Source organism: Cygnus atratus, unplaced genomic scaffold, assembly GCF_013377495.2.
Source record: "Cygnus atratus isolate AKBS03 ecotype Queensland, Australia unplaced genomic scaffold, CAtr_DNAZoo_HiC_assembly HiC_scaffold_112, whole genome shotgun sequence".
In the NCBI taxonomy this organism is placed as follows: domain Eukaryota; kingdom Metazoa; phylum Chordata; class Aves; order Anseriformes; family Anatidae; genus Cygnus; species Cygnus atratus.
Genome location: NW_026109705.1, coordinates 15,795 through 36,939, shown reverse-complemented (window position 1 = coordinate 36,939; position 21,145 = coordinate 15,795). Strand labels below are relative to the sequence as shown.

The 21,145-nt window shown below is 65.9% G+C and overlaps 1 protein-coding gene across 1 annotated transcript; it reads left to right on the top strand.

Moving 5' to 3' along the window:
- Positions 1-275: 275 nt before the first annotated feature.
- Positions 276-20,843, top strand: LOC118261499 (voltage-dependent L-type calcium channel subunit alpha-1F). Its single transcript, XM_050716631.1, is given in 47 exon segments — positions 276-303; positions 630-873; positions 1,433-1,538; positions 2,000-2,139; positions 2,240-2,382; positions 2,475-2,627; positions 3,142-3,338; positions 3,618-3,721; positions 3,815-3,969; positions 4,095-4,178; positions 4,297-4,384; positions 5,084-5,110; positions 5,254-5,414; positions 5,512-5,737; positions 6,749-6,956; positions 7,439-7,559; positions 7,812-7,896; positions 8,052-8,106; positions 8,494-8,545; positions 8,624-8,756; positions 9,183-9,312; positions 9,573-9,632; positions 9,750-9,856; positions 10,110-10,197; positions 10,564-10,671; positions 10,817-10,869; positions 12,296-12,442; positions 14,035-14,236; positions 14,356-14,514; positions 15,339-15,641; positions 15,967-16,095; positions 16,246-16,311; positions 16,432-16,523; positions 17,234-17,393; positions 17,650-17,777; positions 17,881-17,977; positions 18,076-18,178; positions 18,290-18,391; positions 18,491-18,621; positions 18,720-18,842; positions 18,931-19,067; positions 19,509-19,658; positions 19,774-19,925; positions 20,028-20,140; positions 20,235-20,381; positions 20,384-20,470; positions 20,598-20,843. Coding segments are annotated over 47 exon segments (6,030 nt in total).
- Positions 20,844-21,145: the final 302 nt, after the last annotated feature.

Sequence of the window (21,145 nt, the reverse complement as noted above, 5' to 3'; positions counted from 1 at the left end):
AATCTCCCGGCAGTGACGAGCCCCGGGGCTGCAGGAGGAGCTGTGGGGAGGGCCCAGACCCTGCAAACCACCCCCAAGCCCCCCCCAACCCCCCCCCTCAACCCTCCCCTACCACCCCTAAATCCCCCCAGATCCCCACCACCGCTCCCAAATCCCCCCAAGATTCCCTCAGAGCATCCGAACGCCCCCAAAACCCTGCTGATAGCTTGAAGATACCCCAACCCTACTGACCCCCCCCCTAAAATATCCCCCCAGATCCCAGTACACCCCTCACGATGTCGGAGTCTGAGGAGAACGGAGAGGGTGAGTGTAGGGGATGTCCGGGGGGGGGGGTCCCCAAAAGGGATGTGAAGGTCCAGTGGGGGAAGGTGGGGTTCCCAAAAGGGATATAGGACATTCTTGGGAAGATTTGGGGTTGTAGGGTGGTCTCCAATATATAAAGGGATCCCCACTATATAGGGGGTCCCCCCTCTATAGGGGTGTGGGAATTTGGGGGTGGTCCCTGCGTGTACTGGGTTTGGGGGCCCTTAAAGGGGGGGGGGGTCCAGGAGGGGTTGGGGGGATACAAGAGGAGTTTGGGGGTCTCCTTGCCATCCCCTTGACCAAATTTCCCCCCCCCCCCCCCCCAGGCTCCCCCAAGGGGCTCCCGTCCTTCGCCGAGGCCATGGGGCAGCCCCTGGGGTGGCCGGTAGCCGAAAGCAACGGGGGGCCAGCGGAAGGGGGAACCCCCCCGGGCCACCGGCACCGCCGCCCCCCCCACACCAAGCACAAGGGGCAAGGTTCTGGGGGGGTCCACCGCTCCCCCCGCGCCCTCTTCTGCCTCCGCCTCAACAACCCCATCCGCCGGGCGGCCATCAGCATCGTCGAGTGGAAGTACGTTTGGGGTGGGGGGCACGGGAAATAGGGGGGGACACGTTATGGGGGGGGGGGGGGGCACGGGGACAAGTTTGGGGGGGACATGGGGAGATGGGGGGCATGGGGACAAGTTTGGGGGGGATTTTGGGGGATGGGGGGACATGAGGACAAGTTTTTTGGGGGGATACAGGGATACGGGAGGCATGGGGACACGTTTTGGGGGAAATGGGAGGCATGGGGACATGTTTTGGGGGGATATGGGGGCATGGGGACAAGTTTTTGGGGGTATGGGGATATGGGGGCAAGTTTTGGGGGGGCATTGGGGGACATGGGGACAAGTTTTGGGGGGAGATGGCGGACATGGGGAGAAATTTGGGGAGGATATGGGGAAATGGGGGGCATGGGGACAAGTTTTGGGGGGGATAGAGGGAAATGGGGGGCATGGGGACAAGTTTTGGAGCAATGGGGGTGAATGGTGGAGGGGATGTGGGGCTGGGGGTGGAAGAGATGTTTTGGGGGGGGCCACGAGGAAAACTGGGGGGCTGCCCCCCCCCCCCCCTTAACCCCGCGGTGCCAGGCCCTTCGACATCCTCATCCTCGCCACCATCTTCGCCAACTGCGTGGCCCTGGGGGTCTACATCCCCTTCCCCGAGGACGACTCCAACGCCGCCAACCACAACCTGGTGAGGACCCCCCCTAAAAAAAAAAAGGGGGGGGTGGGGCTGGGGGGTGCCCCCCCTCATTTTCCGGTCCCGGTCGGGTGCCGGTTTAGCTCATTAAGGGCTAACGACACGGCTTAACGAAGCCGCTTTGGGGATCAGGAGCCGGGGGGGGGGGCTACTCCGAGACTGGGGTGCCCCCCGCAGGGTGGTTTTGTTTGGGGGGGGGGGTTCCTCAGATAAACGGGGGGAGGGGGGGATCGGTGAGGTCCCCCCCGGAGCGTGTGCCACACGTGTCCCCTCGCACACGCGTGTGCCGCCGCCGTAAGCCGCTTAGCGCTGGGGGGGGGGGGGGGGGGAAGGGGGGCGTTAATCCGGGCTTAGCGCCCTTGTCCCCAGGAGAAGGGGACGCTGGGAAGGCGGTGGCCTTGGGGACACCGTGCCAGGTGACCCCAGCCGCCCCCCCGCGCCCCCCCTCCCCCCAGGAGCAGGTGGAGTACGTCTTCCTCATCATCTTCACGGTGGAGACCTTCCTGAAGATCATCGCCTACGGGCTGGTGCTGCACCCCAGCGCCTACATCCGCAACGGCTGGAACCTGCTCGACTTCGTCATCGTCATCGTGGGGTGAGGACCACCCCCCCCTCTACGATTTCAGGGGGGCCAAATAAAGCCCCGTGACACCCCCCAGCCCCCCCCCCCCCCCCCCCCAAACTTGTCTCCGCAGGCTTTTCAGCGTCGTCCTGGAGCAGGTGTCCCACAAGCCCGGCGAGGCGCACCACATGAGCGGCAAGCCGGGCGGCTTCGACGTCAAAGCCCTGCGCGCCTTCCGCGTCCTGCGGCCCCTCCGCCTCGTCTCCGGCGTCCCCAGTGAGTTTTTTGGGGATGGGGGGGAGGGGGGGCGCCGCCACACGTTTGGGGTCCCCCCCAGCCCCCTGGCAGCACCCCCCCCGGTCCCGCAGGCCTCCACATCGTCCTCAACTCCATCATGAAGGCCATGGTGCCGCTGCTGCACATCGCCCTCCTCGTCCTCTTCGTCATCATCATCTACGCCATCATCGGCCTCGAGCTCTTCATCGGCCGCATGCACAAGACCTGCTTCTTCGTCGGATCCGGTGAGGGGGTGCCCCCTGAGACCCCCCCCCGCCCCCCGGACTCCCCATTCCCCCCCCCCCGCCCCCCCCCCCCCCGAGGCATCGGGGTTCCCTCGGTGACACCCGTGACGGGCACTGGGGTGCAGCTGCGCCCGCCCCAAGACCCCCTCCCAGGACCCCCAGTGACCCCCCAACCTCCAACCCCCCCCCAGGACCCCCCCACCGTCACCCAAGACCCTCGGCAGGGCCCCCCAACACCCTACAACCCCCCCAACACCCTACGACCCCCCCCAGCACCCTACAACCCCCCCCAGCACCCTTGAGACCCCCCCCCCCCCCACTCACTAAACCGAGAGCCCCCCCCGCTAAATTCCCAACTTCCCCCATTCCCCCACCCCCATAAACGGGGGGTCTCTCAGCTCCCCCTCGCCCAGCAGCCCCCCCGGACCACCTCAGGCTCCCCCCAAACCCCGTTTTTGGGGTGTTTAACCCCCCCCCCAACCCCCCCCCCCCCCCCCCCAAAAAAAAAAAAAAGACCTGGAGTCGGAGGACGACCCCTCGCCCTGCGCCTTCTCGGGGCACGGCCGCGCCTGCCTGCAGAACAACACCGAGTGCCGGGGCCGCTGGGAGGGCCCCAACGGAGGCATCACCAACTTCGACAACTTCTTCTTCGCCATGCTCACCGTCTTCCAGTGCATCACCATGGAGGGCTGGACCGACGTCCTTTATTGGGTGAGCTTTTTTATTTATTTTTTTTCAGGGGGGGGAGGGCACCCCAAAATCTGCCGCCCCACCCCCCAAAAATCCGCCCCGTTAGGTGTGGCTGGGCCCCGCTGCCTTCCTTTGGCATCCCCCGAGGGCTGGGCTTCCGTGTTTTATCCCCCCAAATTTCCCCCCAAAGCGTCACCTCAACGCCCCCCCCCCCCCCCCCGTGGGGTCACCCCAAATTCCACCCGCCCAAATTTCCCCTAAATTCACCCCAAATCCCCCCCCCCCCCCCCCCCCCCGCAGATGCAGGACGCCATGGGCCACGAGCTGCCCTGGATTTACTTCGTCAGCCTCGTCATCTTCGGCTCCTTCTTCGTCCTCAACTTGGTCCTGGGGGTGCTGAGCGGGTGCGTAAGCCGTTAGCGTGTCGTTAGCGTGTCGTTAGCGTGTCGGGGCGTGTGCCACACGTGTGTGTCCCCCCCCCCCCCCCACCCACCCAGGGAGTTCTCCAAGGAGCGTGAGAAGGCGAAAGCCCGCGGAGACTTCCAGAAGCTGCGGGAGAAGCAGCAGCTGGAGGAGGACCTGCGGGGCTACATGGACTGGATCACCCAGGCCGAGGACCTCGAGGGGGACGAGGACGAGCACGAGAAGCACCGTGCGTTGTGTTTGTTTTTTTTTTTTTTCTGGGGGGGGGGAACCCCTCGCGGGGACACCCCCACCTCCCAACTCCCCCCCCCCCGTCACCCCGTTGACCCCCCCGCCCCGCAACAAATCCCGCAGGTCTGACCACCGAGGAGCTGATGGGGAAGCGGAAGCCTCGCCTCAAGTGGCTGCGGCACGCCAGCCACTCCACCGACACCCACGGTAACGCCCCCCCCCCCCCCACCAAAATTGGGGTCCCCCCCCAACTTCTTCCCCCATCTGGAGGGTCCCCAGCCCCCCCCTTGACCTTGTCCCCCCCACCACCCCACCCCCCCCCCAGCCAGCCTCCCCGGCAGCGAGACGACGTCGGTCAACACCGAGACGGCCGGCGAGGAGGAGGCGCAGCCGAACGCCTGCGACCGCTGCCTGTGAGCACCGAGATGGGGCCCCCGGGCCCCCCCACCCAAGACCCCCCGCAGCCCCCCCAGGGTGCTCTTCACCCCCCCGTGTCCCCCCCAGTGCTTCCTGTAGCCCCCGAGATCCCCCATAGCCCCACTGGGACCCCAGGGTTGCCCCTGGGATGCCCTACAGCCCCCCGTATTCCCCCTGGGGCCCCCTTAGCTCCTTACAGTTCCCCCCAGGACCCCCAAACTGACTCTGGGACCCCCGTAACTCCTTATAGTTCCCCGCAGGACCCCAAACCTGACCCTAGGATCCCCCCAGCTCCTTATAGTTCCCCTCAGGACCCCAAAACTGACTTTGGGACCCCCCGTGATTCCTTGTAAACCCCCACAGACCCCAAAACTGATCCTGGCACCCCCCCCAGCTTCTTACAGTTCCCCTAGGACCCCAAATCTGACCCTAGGACCCCCCCCCAGCTCCTTACAGTTCCCCACAGGACCCCAAAACTGACCCTTGGACCCCCCAGACTCCTTATAGATCCCCCCAGACCCCAAAACTAACCTTTGGACCCCTGATGAGACAGACCATCTGGGATACCCCCTTGGACCCCCGTTACACCCTCTGTGATCTCCTGTGCCCGCCCCAAACCCTGTTTTGGGGGTAACTTGATGTTTTTATTTATTTATTCATTTATTTATTTATTTATTTAATTTCCTTCTCCCCAGGGGCAAAATTACCAAGACAAAATCCTGGTGAGTGGCGAAATGGGGGGGCCCCCGACACCGCCCTGCTTCCCCTATAACGCCCTCCGCCCCCCCCCCTCCCCCAAATCCTCTCAACCCCGCCCCAAATCCCATCTCCTCCCCCCCCCAAAAAAAAAACCAACCCCCCCAAGGCGTCGCCTGCGCCGCCTGAACCGCGTGCTGCGCCGGCGCTGCCGCGGGGCGGTGAAGTCGGTGTCCTTCTACTGGACGGTGCTGCTGCTCGTCTTCCTCAACACCCTCACCATCGCCTCCGAGCACCACGGGCAGCCCCCTTGGCTCACCGAGACGCAAGGTCAGCGGGGCGGGGGGGGTCCCAACCCCCCCCCCCCCCCGACCCCATCCCCCGCGGGGTTTTGGGGCGTTATCCCTCTCGATTGTTGTCCCTGCAGCCTACGCCAACAAGGCGCTGCTCTCGCTGTTCGCCGCCGAGATGGTGCTGAAGCTCTACGCCCTGGGGCCCTCGTGCTACTTCGCCAGCTTCTTCAACCGCTTCGACTGCTTCGTGGTGTGCGGCGGCGTGCTGGAGACGGCGCTGGTGGAGCGCGGCGCCATGGAGCCCCTGGGCATCTCCGTCCTGCGCTGCGTGCGCCTGCTGCGCGTCTTCAAGGTCACCAGGTGCGGGGACGGCGGCGCTGGGGACACCGGGGGGTGGCACGGGGGTGTTGGGGACACCGGGGGTGGCGCAGAGACACTCGACAGCCCCTCCGAGTGTCCGGTTGGTGGCACGGGGACGACACGGTGATGGGATGACAGCGTTGGGGACACCGGGGGTGGCACGGAGCCACTCGTCAGCCCCCCAAAGTGTCTCTTTGGTGGCACGGGGATGACAGACAGGGCGCTGGGGACACCGGGGGTGGCGCAGAGACATTCCTCAGCCCCTCGAAGCGTCCGGTTGGTAGCACGGGGATGACACGGCGATGGGGACATCAGGAGGTGACACAGAGCCACCTCTCGCCTCCACGAATTATTTGTTTTGTGGCATGGGGACAACGCAGTGACAGGGATGACACGGTATTGGGGACATCAAGGGGTAGCACAGAGCCACTCCTCAGCCCCCTAAAGTGCTTGGTTGGTGGCACGGGGACGACAGAGTGCTGGGGACAGTGATGACACGGTGTTGGGGACATCAGGTGACACAGAGCCACCCCTCACATCCTCAAAGTGCCTCGTTGGTGGCACGGGGGTGGCAGACAGGGTGTTGGGGACACCGGGGGTGGCGCAGAGCCACTCGTCAGGCCCCCAGAGTGTCTGGCTGGTGGCACGGGGACGACACGGTGGTGGGGACGGTGTGGTGACAGGGACAACACAGGGTTGGGGACACTAGGTGGTGACACCAGGTGATGCAGAGCCACCCCTCAACCCCTCGAAGTGCCTGGTTGGTGGCACGGGGATGACATGGTGACGGGGACAACACGGTGATGGGGATGAGACGGTGTTGGGGACATCAGGGGGTGACACGGCCACCTGTCACCTCCATGAATTATTTGGTGGCACGGGGACGACGCGGTGACAGGGGCGACAACGGTGACGGGGACACCGCCGGGTGACAGGCGGCGGGGCTTGCCGCCGGCAGGGGTACATGGGGGAGCCTGCCCCAGTGCTCCCAGTAAGCCCAGTGCCCCCCAGGCACTGGGCGTCGCTGAGCAACCTGGTGGGCTCCCTGCTGAACTCGATGAAGTCCATCGCCTCCCTGCTGCTGCTGCTCTTCCTCTTCATCATCATCTTCGCCCTGCTGGGCATGCAGCTCTTCGGCGGCCGCTTCAGCTTCGACGAGACCCAGACCAAGCGCAGCACCTTCGACACCTTCCCCCAGGCCCTGCTCACCGTCTTCCAGGTGCCCCGAGACCAGGGAGGGGCCCCCCCAAAATACCGGGGGAAACCCGCGAGCCAGAGGGGAGACCCCCAAGGACATGAGGGGGAGCCCCAAAATCGGGGGGGGGGCGGTCGGAATCCCAAAAACCACGGGGGAGAACATACAAACATAAGGGGAGACCCCAAAGACATGGAGGGGATCCCCAAACCATGAGGGGAGACCCCAAAACCTTGGGGGAGACCCCAAAACCACTGGGGGGGAGACCCCAAAACTATGGAGGGATCCCAAAACCATGTGGGGAGACCCCAAAACCGTAGGGAGCCCCCCAGAAGTGGCAGGGGATCCCCCCGTTGCGATCCTGCGGGGACCTGCATCCTCCCACCCTGATCAGGGAGGACTGGGAGGTGGTGGTATGCGAGGAGGGGGTGTACTGGGAGCACTGGGATGGACTGGGACGGGGGATGCTGAAGTTTTGGGGTCCCCCCCCCTCCCTTTTCCCCCAGATCCTGACGGGGGAGGACTGGAACGCGGTGATGTACGACGGGATCATGGCTTACGGCGGCCCCGTCTTCCCCGGGATGCTCGTCTGCATCTACTTCGTCATCCTCTTCATCTGCGGGAACTGTGCGCGGGCACTGGGAGCACTGGGAGCACTGGGAGGGGGGCGCCGGGGAACTGGGAGGGACTGGGAATGGGGCGCTGGGGAACTGGGAGGGACTGGGAATGGTCCTGGGGAGCTGGCACAGGAGGCAGCAAGCAGGGAATGGGAACCAAACAGCGCGGGGACACGGAGGGGGCTGGAAACACCCACTGGGGGGATACTGGGAGGCACTGGGGGGATACTGGGAGCACTGGTTAACCCCTTCCTCCCCACAGACATCCTCCTCAACGTCTTCCTGGCCATCGCGGTCGATAACCTGGCGGACGGCGACAACATCAACTCGGGGGCCGAGGGCAAGAAGTGAGCCCGGGGGTGTCCTGTGGGGGGGGGACAGACGTGGGGGGGGGGGACAGACAGACATAGAGGGGTGGCGGGGGGACAGACAGACGTGGGGGGGGGCAGGAGGGGCACCAGTGTCCCCTGGCTGAGCCCCCTCTGCTCGTCCCCCCGCCCAGGGACAAGGCCGGGGAGGCGGAGGCCATCGCGGGGAGCCAGGATGTGAGCGTGAAGGTGGGTGTGAGTGGGTTTGCACGGCCCGACCCGCGTGGGCACAGCCTGACACACGTGGGCAGCCCGTGGAGGCCCCAACACGCGTGCGCACGGCCCTCAGGCACCCTGATGGGTGCACACAGCTCTTGCACGCTCCAACACGTGTGTACATGGCCCAACATGCATGTACAGAGCCTTCAGACGCCCCAACACGCGTGTGCACCCCTCACATGCCCCAACACGTGTGTGCGTGCCCCTCACACACCCCAACACACGTGTGCGCGCCCCTCACATGCCCCAACACACGTGTGTGCCCCTCACATGCCCCAGCACGCGTGTGCGCGCCCCCAACATGTGCGTGCACACCTCTTGCACACTCAGCCCCCCCCCTTCCCCTTCCCTCCCCAGGTTGAAGGGGAGCAGCAGGAGGAGGAGGAGGAAGAGGAGGGGAGCGAGGAAGGTGAGGCCCCCACCGGGACCCCCTGGGGGGCAGCGGAGGCCCCCCCTCCCCCCCCCCGTGACACCGGGGTCCCTGCAGGCGACGAGGAGGCCAGGGGGGAGCGGGACAGCCTGGGGGGGGCGCGGCTGGAGAGCCTGGAGGAGCCCCCCAAGAACAAGGTGGCGCCGATCCCCGAGGGCAGCGCCTTCTTCCTGCTGGGCCGCACCAACCCGTGAGGCTGGGGGCAACTGGGAGCACTGGGGGCAAACTGGGGGGGGGTGGGGGGGGGAGCCAGGGGTGAAAAATGCAAACTGGGGAGGGTGGGGGGGAGAAACTTTGGGGGGGGGGATACTGGGAATAGTGGGATTGGGGGATGCAAATGGGTGACTGGGGGCATTGGGGACGCAAATCGGGGGGAACGGGGACACAAACTGGGGGGACTGGGAGCACTGGGACAGGAGGGCTGGGGATGCTGGGGGCACTGGGACTGGGAGCAGTGTGGGGGTGATTCCCTGTGGAGACTGGGGACGCTCTGGGAGAAACTGGAGGGAACTGGGACTAACTGGGAGCGCTGGGGGAGGGTGTCCCGGACAGTGGGCTGAGGGAGAACTGGGAGGAACTGGGAGCACTGGGAGGTGCTGACGCGTGCTCGGCGCAGGTTGCGGGTGCGGTGCCACGCCCTCATCCACCACCACGTCTTCACCAACCTCATCCTCGTCTTCATCATCCTCAGCAGCGTCTCGCTGGCCGCCGAGGACCCCGTGCGCGCCCACTCGCCCCGCAACCACGTGGGCTACTGGGCAGACTGGGGGGGAACTGGGAGGAGCTGGGAGGAACTGGGAAAACGGAGCGGGTTGGGGGGGAGGGGGGCTCCATCACCCCACATTCATGTGGGACCCACGCGCCCCACAGGCGACTGGGGTGGGGGCAGAAATGGGGGGAACTGGGGGGGGGATTTGGGGGGGGGGGGTGTCCCTGGGGGTGTTTGGGGTGGGGGTCCTGGGGGGGGGGGGGTCACCCCGTTTTTTCCCCCCTCCCCACCCCACAGATCCTGGGCTACTTCGACTACGCCTTCACCTCCATCTTCACCGTGGAGATCCTCCTCAAGGTATTGGGGGGGGGGGGGGGGGGGTCCTGGGGTTTTTGGGGTCCCTGGGGGTTGGGGGGAGTCCTCGGGGGGGGGTGGGGGGGGGCGTCCCCGGTGCTCACCGGCTCCCCCCCCCAGATGACGGCCTTCGGCGCCTTCCTGCACAAAGGCTCCTTCTGCCGCAACTGGTTCAACCTCCTCGACCTGCTGGTGGTCGGCGTCTCCCTCGTCTCTTTCGGCATCCAGTGAGCACTGGGGGCACTGGGAACACTGGGAAGGGCACTGGGAGCCCTGGGAGGGATACTGGGAGGGACAGTGGGAGCAGTGGGCGTGCAGCCGGAGGCACGGAGAGCGTCAGTGCTCCTGGGAACGCTGCTGGGGGCACTGGGAGCCACTGGGAGCGCCTCTGGGAGCGCCTCTGGGAGCACTGGGAGTGCCCCTGGGGGCACTGGGAGCACTGGGAGTGCCCCTGGGGACACGGGTGTCCCCCGCCACCAGCTCCAGCGCCATCTCGGTGGTGAAGATCCTGCGCGTGCTGCGCGTCCTGCGGCCCCTGCGAGCCATCAACCGCGCCAAGGGCCTCAAGGTACGGCACCGGGAGGGACTGGGAGGGAGGGGGGTACACCCTTACTGGTGCGACTGGGAGCACTGGGATCCCCAGCACGCGGTGCGGGGCGTGCCTGGGGTGGGGGGCAGTGGCGGCGTGCTGGTGGGACTGGGAGAAGGGGCTGTCCCTAAAGTCCTGGTGTCCCCAGCACCCGGTGTCCCCAGTGTCCCGGTGTCCCCAACACCCATGCCACGATGACCCCGTGTCCCCAACGCCCCGGTGTCCCCCACACCCATGCCATGCTGTCTCCGTGTCCCCAACACCCCGGTGTCCCCCACACCCATGCCACGATGTCCCCACGTCCCCGACGCCCCCCCCCCCGTCACGCTGTCCCCGCGCCCCCAGCACGTGGTGCAGTGCGTCTTCGTGGCCATCCGCACCATCGGCAACATCATGATCGTCACCACGCTGCTGCAGTTCATGTTCGCCTGCATCGGGGTGCAGCTCTTCAAGGTGGGCACCCCCCGAGGGGGCCGGGACCCCCCCCCCAAAGGGGTCGGGACCCCCCCCAAAGGGGCCAAGACCCCCCCCAAAGGGGCCAAGACCCCCCCCGAGGGGCCAGGACCCCCACGGCCCCTCTGATCCCCGCTTTCCCCAGGGGAAGTTCTACAGCTGCACCGACGAGGCCAAGCACACGCCTGGGGAGTGCAAGTGGGTCCTGGCCCCCCCCCCCCCCCCCAACCCCCACCGGCCCTGAGCGTGAGTGTGAGCGTGAGTGTGAGCATGAGTGCGAGTGTAGGCTGGGTGTGCGAGTGCGGAGTGCGAGGATGGGCTGAGTAAGCAGAGGGTTGAGCGGAGCGTTGAGTGGAGGCAGCGTGTTGATTGTGAGTGGAGGCTGAGTGTGAGTGGGGTGTTGTCTGAGTGTGAGTGCAGGTTGTGAGTGGATTGTGTGTGGCTTGTGAGTGTGGTTGGAGTGTGAGTGGAGTGGCTGAAGGCAGGCTGTGAGTGTAGGTTGTGAGTGTGGTTGGAGGGTGCGACTTAGGTGAGTCTAGGCTAAGTGTAGAAGCTGTGAGTCGAGGGTGAGTGTAGGTGTGAGTGCAGGCTGAGTGTGAGTGTAGGTTATGAGTGTGCAGTATGAACCGTGAGTGAAGGATGTGAGTGGAGTGAGTGTAGGCTGAGGAAGTGAGTGTGAGTGTCGTTGGGATGTGAGTGTGACATGAGCGTAGGCTGAGTGTGAACTGACTGTAGTGGCTGTGAGGTGAGTGTGAGTGTAGTCTGAGCAAGTGAGTCTACACGAACTTGAGTGGTGAAGGTGCGTGCAGGGTGTGAGTAGGCTGAGTGTGAGCGGGGTGTCAACTGAGTGCGAGTGTAGCTTGTGAGCATGTGGAGCACATGGCTGAGTGCAGGTTGTGAGTGGAGGCTGAGTGTGAGTGCAGGCTGAATGTGACTTGAGTGTAGAGGCTGTGAGTTGAGGTTGAGCATAGGTGTGAGTGTAGGCTGAGGAAGTGTGAGCTGAGTGTGAGTGTAGAGTATGTGAAATGCACAGTGTAGGCTGAGTGTGAGTGCAGGCAGGGTATGAGTGGAGTGTAGGCTGAGTGTGAGTGCAGGTTGTGAGCGTAGTTGAAGTGTGGGTGAATGAAGTGCGAGTGGCTGATTAGGTTTTGAGTGAGTGCTGTGAGTGCAAGGTGAGCGTGAGTGTAGGTTGTGAGCGTGCAGTATGAACTGTGAGTATAGCTGGAGTGTGAGTGAAGCGTGAGTGGAGTGGGCGAATGCAGAGTGTGAGCGTGGAGTGAGTGTAGGTTGAGCATGAGTGTGGGCTGAAAAAGTGAGTGTGAGCGTGGTCGGAGCGTACGCGTGTAAACTGAGTGCACTCTGAGCATAGTGTGGTGAGTGTGGGCTGAGCGTGAGTGAGTGTGGGCTGAGCGTGAGTGTGTGCTGAGCGTGAGTGTGTGCTGAGCGGGTTATCAGCCCAGCGCGTGCGCAGGTTGCGTGACCGGGGCGTGCGAGCAGCGTGGCCGCCCGTGGGTCGCGTCGCGGTGTCCCCGCGCGCCCCCTCCCACAGCCGCCGGGCACGTTCCCGCTGCACGAGGCCGGGGATGTTCCCCCCCCAATCCCCCCCCCCCCCCCCCCCCCGCAGGGGCACCTTCCTGGTGTACAAGGACGGGGACGTGTCGCACCCCTCGGTGCGGGAGCGCCTGTGGCACAACAGCGACTTCAACTTCGACAACGTGCTGGCGGGGATGATGGCGCTCTTCACCGTCTCCACCTTCGAGGGGTGGCCCGCGTGAGTGTCCCCCCCACCCCCCCCCCCCCCGCGGCGCTGGCACCCCGATAGGGCGCTGGCACCCCAATCTGGGTCCCCAGGGGGCTGGCACCCCCAACCTGCGCCTCCTTGGGTTGGTGACCCCCCCCCCCCCCCCCCCAATTTCCTCTCGCGCCAGGGTGCCGACACCCCAACCTGCACCCACGTGGCGCTGACGCCCCCAACGTGCACCTCCTTGGCGCGGGACGCCCCAAATTCTTACCGCTCTGGGGCACTGACACCCCAAGGTGCACCCTACATGAGGCACTGACACCCCCAACCTGCACCTTTAGGGCGCTGACACCCCAATGAACCCCCCCCCATAGAGTGCTGACACCCCCAACCTGCACCTTTAGGGCGCTGACACCCCAATGTAACCCCCCCCATAGAGTGCTGACACCCCACCTGCACCTTTAGGGTGCTGGAACCCCAATGTAACCCCCCCCCATAGGGTGCTGACACCCCCAACCTGCACCTTTAGGGTGCTGACACCCCAATGTAACCCCCCCCCATAGGGTGCTGACACCCCCAACCTGCACCTTTAGGGCGCTGACACCCCAATGTAACCCCCCCCATAGGGTGCTGACACCCCCAACCTGCACCTTTAGGGTCCTGACACCCCAATGTAACCCCCCCCATAGGGTGCTGACACCCCCAACCTGCACCTTTAGGGCGCTGACACCCCAATGTAACCCCCCCCATAGGGTGCTGACACCCCCAACCTGCACCTTTAGGGCGCTGACACCCCAATGTAACCCCCCCCATAGGGTGCTGACACCCCAACCTGCACCTTTAGGGTGCTGACACCCCAATGAACCCCCCCCCCCATAGAGTGCTGACACCCCCAACCTGCACCTTTAGGGTCCTGACACCCCAATGTAACCCCCCCCCCCATTGGGTGCTGACACCCCCAACCTGCACCTTTAGGGCGCTGACACCCCAATGTAACCCCCCCCCCCATTGGGTGCTGACACCCCCAACCTGCACCTTTAGGGCGCTGACACCCCAATGAACCCCCCCCCATAGAGTGCTGACACCCCCAACCTGCACCTTTAGGGTGCTGACACCCCAATGAACCCCCCCCCCCCATAGAGTGCTGACACCCCCAACCTGCACCTTTAGGGCGCTGACACCCCAATGAACCCCCCCCATAGGGTGCTGACACCCCAACCTGCACCTTTAGGGTGCTGAAACCCCAATGTAACCCCCCCCATAGGGTGCTGACACCCCCAACCTGCACCTTTAGGGTGCTGACACCCCAATGAACCCCCCCCCCCATAGAGTGCTGACACCCCCAACCTGCACCTTTAGGGTCCTGACACCCCAATGTAACCCCCCCCATAGGGTGCTGACACCCCAACCTGCACCTTTAGGGCGCTGACACCCCAATGTATCCCCCCATAGGGTGCTGACACCCCGATGTACCCCACCCCCCCAATAGGGTGCTGACACCCCATCCTCCCCCCCCCCCCCATAGGGTGCTGACACCCCTGCCTGCACCCATAGGGCGCTGACAGCCACCCCATCGGGGCGCTGACCCCCCCCTCCCAACCCCTCTCCCCCCCCACCCCCAGGCTGCTGTACAAGGCCATCGACGCCAACGCGGAGGACCAGGGCCCCATCTACAACTACCGGGTGGAGATCTCCATCTTCTTCATCGTCTACATCATCGTCATCGCCTTCTTCATGATGAACATCTTCGTCGGCTTCGTCATCATCACCTTCCGCGCCCAGGGCGAGAGCGAGTACCGCAACTGCGAGCTGGACAAGAACCAGGTGCGTGGGGCGCCCCCCCCCCTCAGTGCCTTGTGGCCCCCCCCCCCCCCCCCCGCGGTGCCGGTGGGTGTATATTTGTGTCCTGCCCCCCCCCCCCCCCCCCCCCCCGCCCCCGGCAGCGGCAGTGCGTGGAGTACGCGCTGAAGGCGCAGCCGCTGCGGCGCTACATCCCCAAGAACCGCAGCCAGTACCGCGTCTGGGCCATGGTCAACTCCACCGCCTTCGAGTACATCATGTTCGTCCTCATCCTCCTCAACACCATCGCCCTGGCCGTGCAGGTTCGGGGCGGCGGGGGGGGGCTGGGGGGGCGTTTTGGGGTCGGTGGGGGGGCGTTTTGGGGTCTGTGGGGGGCGGTGAGGGGGCGTCAAGGGAGTATGGGGGTAGTTAAAGCATGCCAGGGGGCAGTTAGAGAGTGCTCGGGGGGCAGTTGGGAGCCTGGGGGGGGGGGGGGGGCTTCTAAATGGCCCAGGGGTAATTAAGAAACGCTACTGGGGCAAGTTAATGCACCCCTGGGGGGAGGGGGGGGTAAGGGGAATGGGGGGGGCAGTAAAATGGCCCAAGGGATCTGTAAGGGACGACAAAGGGGTGAGCAGGGGCCTTAGGGACAGTTAAAGCACCGCTGGGGTGGGGCAGATTGGGACCCTGAGGGGTTTTAAATGACCTGGGGGTAATTAAGAGACGCTAGAGGGGCAATTGGGACCCCTGGGGGCAGTTAAAAGACCCGCGGGGGGGCTGTTAGGGCCCCTAGAAGGAGACTGGGGGCAGTTAAAGGTCATTGGGGGTTTTAAGGGAATGGCAGGGGCAATTGAGGCTCCTGGGGCAGTTAAAGCACCCCTGGGGGGCTCAAAAGGACCATGGGGGGGCTTTTAAATGGCCTGGGGGGGGCTTTTAAATGGCCCAGGGGGACAGTTATGGACACTACAGGGGCAATGAGTGCCCCGCGGGGGCAGTTAAAGCAACCTGGGGGGCTGTTAGAGCACCCCGGGGTGTCAATTGGGTGTTCTGGGAGGGGCATTTAGGTGCTGGAGGGGGCATTTAAGGGTTGGGGGGTGTTTAGGGTTGCAGGGGGGGGGCAATTAAAGTGCCCCCCCCCCCCCCCAAGCACTACGAGCAGTCAAAGCCGTTCAACTACGTGATGGACCTGCTCAACATGGTGTTCACCGGGCTCTTCACCGTCGAGATGCTGCTCAAGATCATCGCCTTCAAGCCCCGGGTAGGCTCATGGGGGGGGGGTACAACAAATTTGGGGGGGGGGGGTCTCATGGTGAGGGGGGGGGCGGTTTTGGGGTCCCCCCCCCCACTCACCTTCCCCTCCCCCCAGCACTATTTCTGCGACGCTTGGAATACCTTCGACGCCCTCATCGTGGTGGGCAGCGTGGTGGACATTGCGGTCACCGAGGTCAACGTGAGTCACCCCCGCCTCTTCTTTATGGGGTGGGGGGGTCCCCAAAACTTTGGGGGGGGGTCCCCTGGTGTTTGGGACACCCCCCCCCCATGTCCGTGTCCTCGCGTCCATCTCCATCCGTCTGTCCGCCATTTCCATCCGTCTCCACCCGCGCCGTGCGTGCCTGCAACAGAACGGGGGGCACGTCGGTGAGGTAGGGGGCGTCCGTTCCCCCCCCCCCCCCAACCGTGAGGAGGGGGGGGATTTGGGGAGTGGGGGGGGCTCTGCGGGGGGGGGGGGGGGGGCTCCTCACCCTCTCCCCCCGTGCCCCCCCCCCCCCTCACAGAGCTCGGAGGACAGCTCCCGCATCTCCATCACCTTCTTCCGCCTCTTCCGCGTCATGCGCCTGGTGAAGCTGCTGTCCAAGGGCGAGGGCATCCGCACGCTGCTCTGGACCTTCGTCAAATCCTTCCAGGTTTGGGGGGGGGGGGGACACGGGGATAAAACGCGGGCACTGCTGGGGGGGCCACACACCGGGGGGGGGGCGGCCACGGGACACCAGGGAGCCCCCCCCCCCCCCCCTGCCCCAAGTTGTCCCCTACCACGCTGGTGCTGCACCCCGCAGGCGCTGCCCTACGTCGCCCTGCTCATCGCCATGATCTTCTTCATCTACGCCGTCATCGGCATGCAGGTGGGGCGCGCGTGCGAGGCGCGCGTGCGAGGGGCGCGTGCGAGGGGCGGGGGGGGTCCCTCAGGAAACCCCCCACCCCCACCATGTTTCTCACCCCCCCCCCCCCTTCTCGTCCCCAAGACCTTCGGGAAGGTGGCGCTGCAGGACGGGACCCAGATCAACCGCAACAACAACTTCCAGACCTTCCCCCAGGCCGTGCTGCTGCTCTTCAGGTGTGGCTCCGGGGTCCCCTACGGGATCCCCTATGGGTCCTATAGGGTGCCCTATAGGGTGCCCAGGGTCTTTTGGGGTCCCTGTAGTGTCTGGGAGGGGCGCCGCATGGTCCCTGTAAGATCCCTGTGGTGTTTAAGTGGCCCGGCAGGGGCGTGGGAAGGGTCCCTGTGGGGTGTGTGTGGGGGGTTCCTATGGCTTCTGGGGGTTACTGCAGCGTTCCTATAGGGTCCCAGTGGGGTTTGGAGGTCCCTGTAGTGGCCGTACAGCATCTCTATAGGGTCTGGGTGTCACTGCATGGTTCCTATAGAGCCTTTATGGGGGTCTGGGGGTCAGCACATGGTTCCTAAAGGGTCCTAGTGGAGTCTGGGGACCACTGTAGGGTCACTAAGAGTCTTTGTAGGGTCCCCATAAAGTCCTTATAGGGTCCACGGGGCTGCGTGGAGAGTACCTACAAGGTCCCTATGGGGTCTGTGTCCGCCTCCGGGTTTGCTATGGGGTACAGGGGGCACCCATGGGGTCCACGAGTCCCTGCAGGGTTCTTACGGGGACCCTCTGTGGGGTCCTGGAGTCCCTGCGGGGTCTCCACCACCTCCCTACGGGGTCTGCAGGTCACCCCAGACCACCTATAGGGGCATCCTGGTGGGGTAGGGGTTATGGGGAGGGGGTCCGGAGGGGCCCTATAGGCGCCAGACGGGCGTGTGGGGCGCAGGTGCGCCACGGGGGAGGCGTGGCAGGAGATCATGCTGGCCAGCCTGCCCGGCAAGCGCTGCGACCCCGAGTCGGACGCGGGGCCCGGCGAGGAGTTCACCTGCGGCAGCAACTTCGCCATCGTCTACTTCATCAGCTTCTTCATGCTCTGCGCCTTCCTGGTGAGCCCCGCGGCGCTGCCCCACGGCGCGGCGCTGCCCCACGGCGCTGCCCCACCCCACCCGAAACACCACGCAGCTCTGGCGCGACACCCCCCCCCCCAGCCCTACAGCAAGAACCGCACGCTGTGGCAAGAAACCCCATAACCAGCCCCACAGCGAGCTCGCAGCCCCGTAGCGAGCCCCCCCAGCCCCACGGCGAGCCCCCCCCAGCCCCACGGTGAGCCCCCCCAGCCCCACGGCGAGCCCCCCTCCCCAGATCATCAACCTCTTCGTGGCGGTCATCATGGACAACTTCGACTACCTGACGCGCGACTGGTCCATCCTCGGCCCCCACCACCTCGACGAGTTCAAGCGCATCTGGTCCGAGTACGACCCCGCCGCCAGGTCTGGCACCGTCACGGTGACCCCCCCCCCCATCACTATGACCCCTCCCCCATCACCCTCACCCCCCTCAACTTGTCACCGTCACACCCCCCCCCGGCCGCAGGGGTCGCATCAAGCACCTGGACGTGGTGACGCTGCTGCGCCGGATCCAGCCCCCGCTGGGCTTCGGGAAGCTCTGCCCCCACCGCGTGGCCTGCAAGGTGCTTGGGTGCACCATGGGGGGGTGGGGGGGTGGGTCCGGGGGGGTCGCCCCCTGCTCCCCCCCACCCCGTTTACCCGTTGTCTGCCCCCCCCGCAGCGCCTGGTGGCCATGAACATGCCCCTCAACTCGGACGGCACCGTGACCTTCAACGCCACCCTCTTCGCCCTCGTCCGCACCTCCCTCAAGATCAAGACGGAAGGTTTGGGGCGGGGGGGGGTGACACTGAGCTGTGGGGGGGGGGGTGACAGGAAGGTGGGGACACCCCCTTCCCATTCTCTGCTGTCCTGCGTTCCCCCCCCCCCAAAAAAAGGGAACCTGGACGTGGCCAACAAGGAGCTGCGGGCCGTCATCAAGAAGATCTGGAAGAGGACTAAGCCCAAGCTGCTGGACGAGGTCATCCCCCCGCCGGAGGGTGAGCCCCCCCCCCCCAATCTGGGGACACTTTTAGGGTGGGGGGGGGACACTCCTGGTGGCCCTGACACCCCCCCCCCGTATCCCCCCCACCCCCCAGAGGAGGAGGTGACCGTGGGGAAGTTCTACGCCACCTTCCTGATCCAGGACTACTTCCGCAAGTTCCGGCGGCGGAAGGAGCGGGGGATGCTCGGCCCCAGTGCCGGCCCCAGCAACGAGCGCGCCCTGCAGGTGGGTCGGGCCCCCCCCCACCCCAAAAAAACAATGGGGTGGGGGCGGCCGTCGTGCCCTCCCCCCCCCCCCCCCGCCTTATTTTTGCCCCCCCCCAGGCCGGGCTGCAGACCCTGCAGGCGCTGGGCCCCGAGATGCGGCGGGCGCTGAGCTGCGACCTGGAGGGGGACGAGGGCCCCGAGGGCCCCGCGGGCACCGAGGAGGAGCAGCTGACCTACGCCGTAAGCCCCGCCCCCTCGGCCCCGCCCTCACAGGCCACGCCCTCACAGGCCACACCCTCACAGGCCACGCCCACCCCTCTGCCTGCAGCCCCCTGAGACCCTGTATGGCTCCGCCCCCAGCCCCCCCGGGCTGGCGGAGTCCCCGAAGGCCACGAGCCCCGTCCCCACCGGGGGGGAGGACCCCGCGCCCCTGCCCCACCTCGTCACCCACCGCCATGGCGGCAGGTAGGGGGGCACCCAAAAAAGAGGGGGGGGGGGGGCGGACGGACCCTAAATGGGGCGAGGGCACCCTAAAGGGGGCACCCTAAAGGTTGTGTGGGGCACCTTAAGGGGCTGGGAGCACCCTGAAGGGTGGGGGGGGGGGGGCACCCTAAAGGGGTATGGGGGCAACCTAGAGGGGTATGGGGGGGGGGGCACGCTAAAGGGGTTGGGTGCACCCTAAAGAGGTGGAGGGCACCCTAAGAGGTATGGGGGAAGCCTAAAGGGGTGGGGGGGCACCCTAAGGGGTGGGGGAGCACCCTAAGGGGTGTGGGAGCACCCTGAAGGGGTTGGGAGCACCCTAAGGGGTGTGGGGGGGACTCTGGGGGCACAGTGCCACCCCCATGGGGATGGAGGTGGGGGGGGGGGGGACACAAATCCCACACTCCTTCAACCCCCCACGTGCAGGCGGCGCTCGGATGGGGATCCCGGCCCCCACCCCGCTGTTGGGGGGCAGGAGGAGCCGGCGCCCCTCGAGGACGGGGAGGAGCCGGAGGACGGCGGCCGCGAGGATGACACCGAGGGCCCGGCCGCCTGCCACCGCTGGGCTGGGGACAGGTACTGGGGGTGGGGGGGTTCCTTGTAACACCCTGCGGGGGTGAGGGTGGGGGACACAGCCCCTATAACCCCCCCCCCCACCAGCCCCCTAACGCCTTCTTGTCCCCCTCCGCAGGCGGCTGGGACCTTCGGCCGTCCCCAACTGGGCCGGGGGGGCCTCGCGGGGGGGCTCGCTGCCGCTGCCCCCCCGCCACTTCGCCCTGCACAACGGGGCGCTGGAGGGGCAGCAGCTCAAGAGGCGCCGGCTCCTGCCCCCCACCCCCGCAGGTAGGGGGCAGGGCTTCTGGGACCCCCCCCCTTCAAATACACATGGGGGGGGCTTTGGGGAAAGGGGGGGGTACTCACTGAGCCCCCCCCCCCCCCTCAAAGGCCGGAAGCCATCCTTCACCATCCAGTGCCTGCGGCGCCAGGGGAGCTGCGAGGACGAGCCCATCCCCGGCACCTACAACCCCTCGGGCCCCCCCGGCCCCGCGAGGCCCCAGGTACCGCGTGTGACACGCGTGTGACACACTCGTCACCCCCACGTGCGTGTCCCTGCCCCCTCAAATGACGTGTGTCCCCCCCCCTCCCCCCCAGGGCTACGGCAGCTCCGAAACCTGGCGCCTGGGGGGCTCCTCGCACGCCTGGGCCGCCGCCGCCCCCCGCGGCCACGTCCTCTACGCCCCCCTCATCCTCGTGGAAGGGGGGGCGGCGGGGGGGGGCCGGCGGCAGCCTCTCCCCGCTCTCCCCGCTGGATTTTAGGGGAACGCGGCCCCCAGGGCCCCCTCCGCTTGCCGCTGGGCCGCGGCTCCGCCGACAGCCTCGTGGAGGCCGTGAGTCCCCCTCCTCACCCTCCCCATGTCCCCCCCCTCCTCTCCACAGCGGGATTTAACGAGGAGTTTAACGAGGAATTTAACGGGGTGTCCCCCCCCCCTAAAAAAAAAAAATAATAAATCCCAGGTACTCATCTCGGAGGGGTTGGGGCTGTTCGCCCGCGACCCCAAATTCGTGGCGGTGGCCAAGCGGGAGATCGCCGACGCCTGCGAGCTGACGATGGACGAGATGGAGAGCGCCGCCGCCGACCTGCTCACGCGCCGCCGCCGCACGCCGCCGCCAACCGGCCCCGTCTACAGCGACGAGGAACCGCTGCGGCCGCCGGCCGAGGAGGAGCTGGCCGACGAGATGGCTTGTGTGGGGGGGCCCTAAATTTGGGGGAGCGGCGGGGGGTGGGGGGGCTAAAAGTTGGGGGGGGGTATGGCAAAAATTAGGATTATTTCAAAAATTGGGAGGGGGGTATCTCTAAAATGGTGGGGTATGCCAAAGGATAGGGTCAGGTCAAAAAAGGGGGGGGGGGCATGGCAAAAAAGGGGGGTGCCTCATAAATGGGGGGGGAGTCTGAGGAATGGGTAGGGGGAGTGGGGGCATGGCAAAAATTTAGGTAATTTCAAAAATTAGGAGGTATCTGGCAAAGGGTGGGGTATGCCAAAGAATAAGGTCAATTTAAAAAC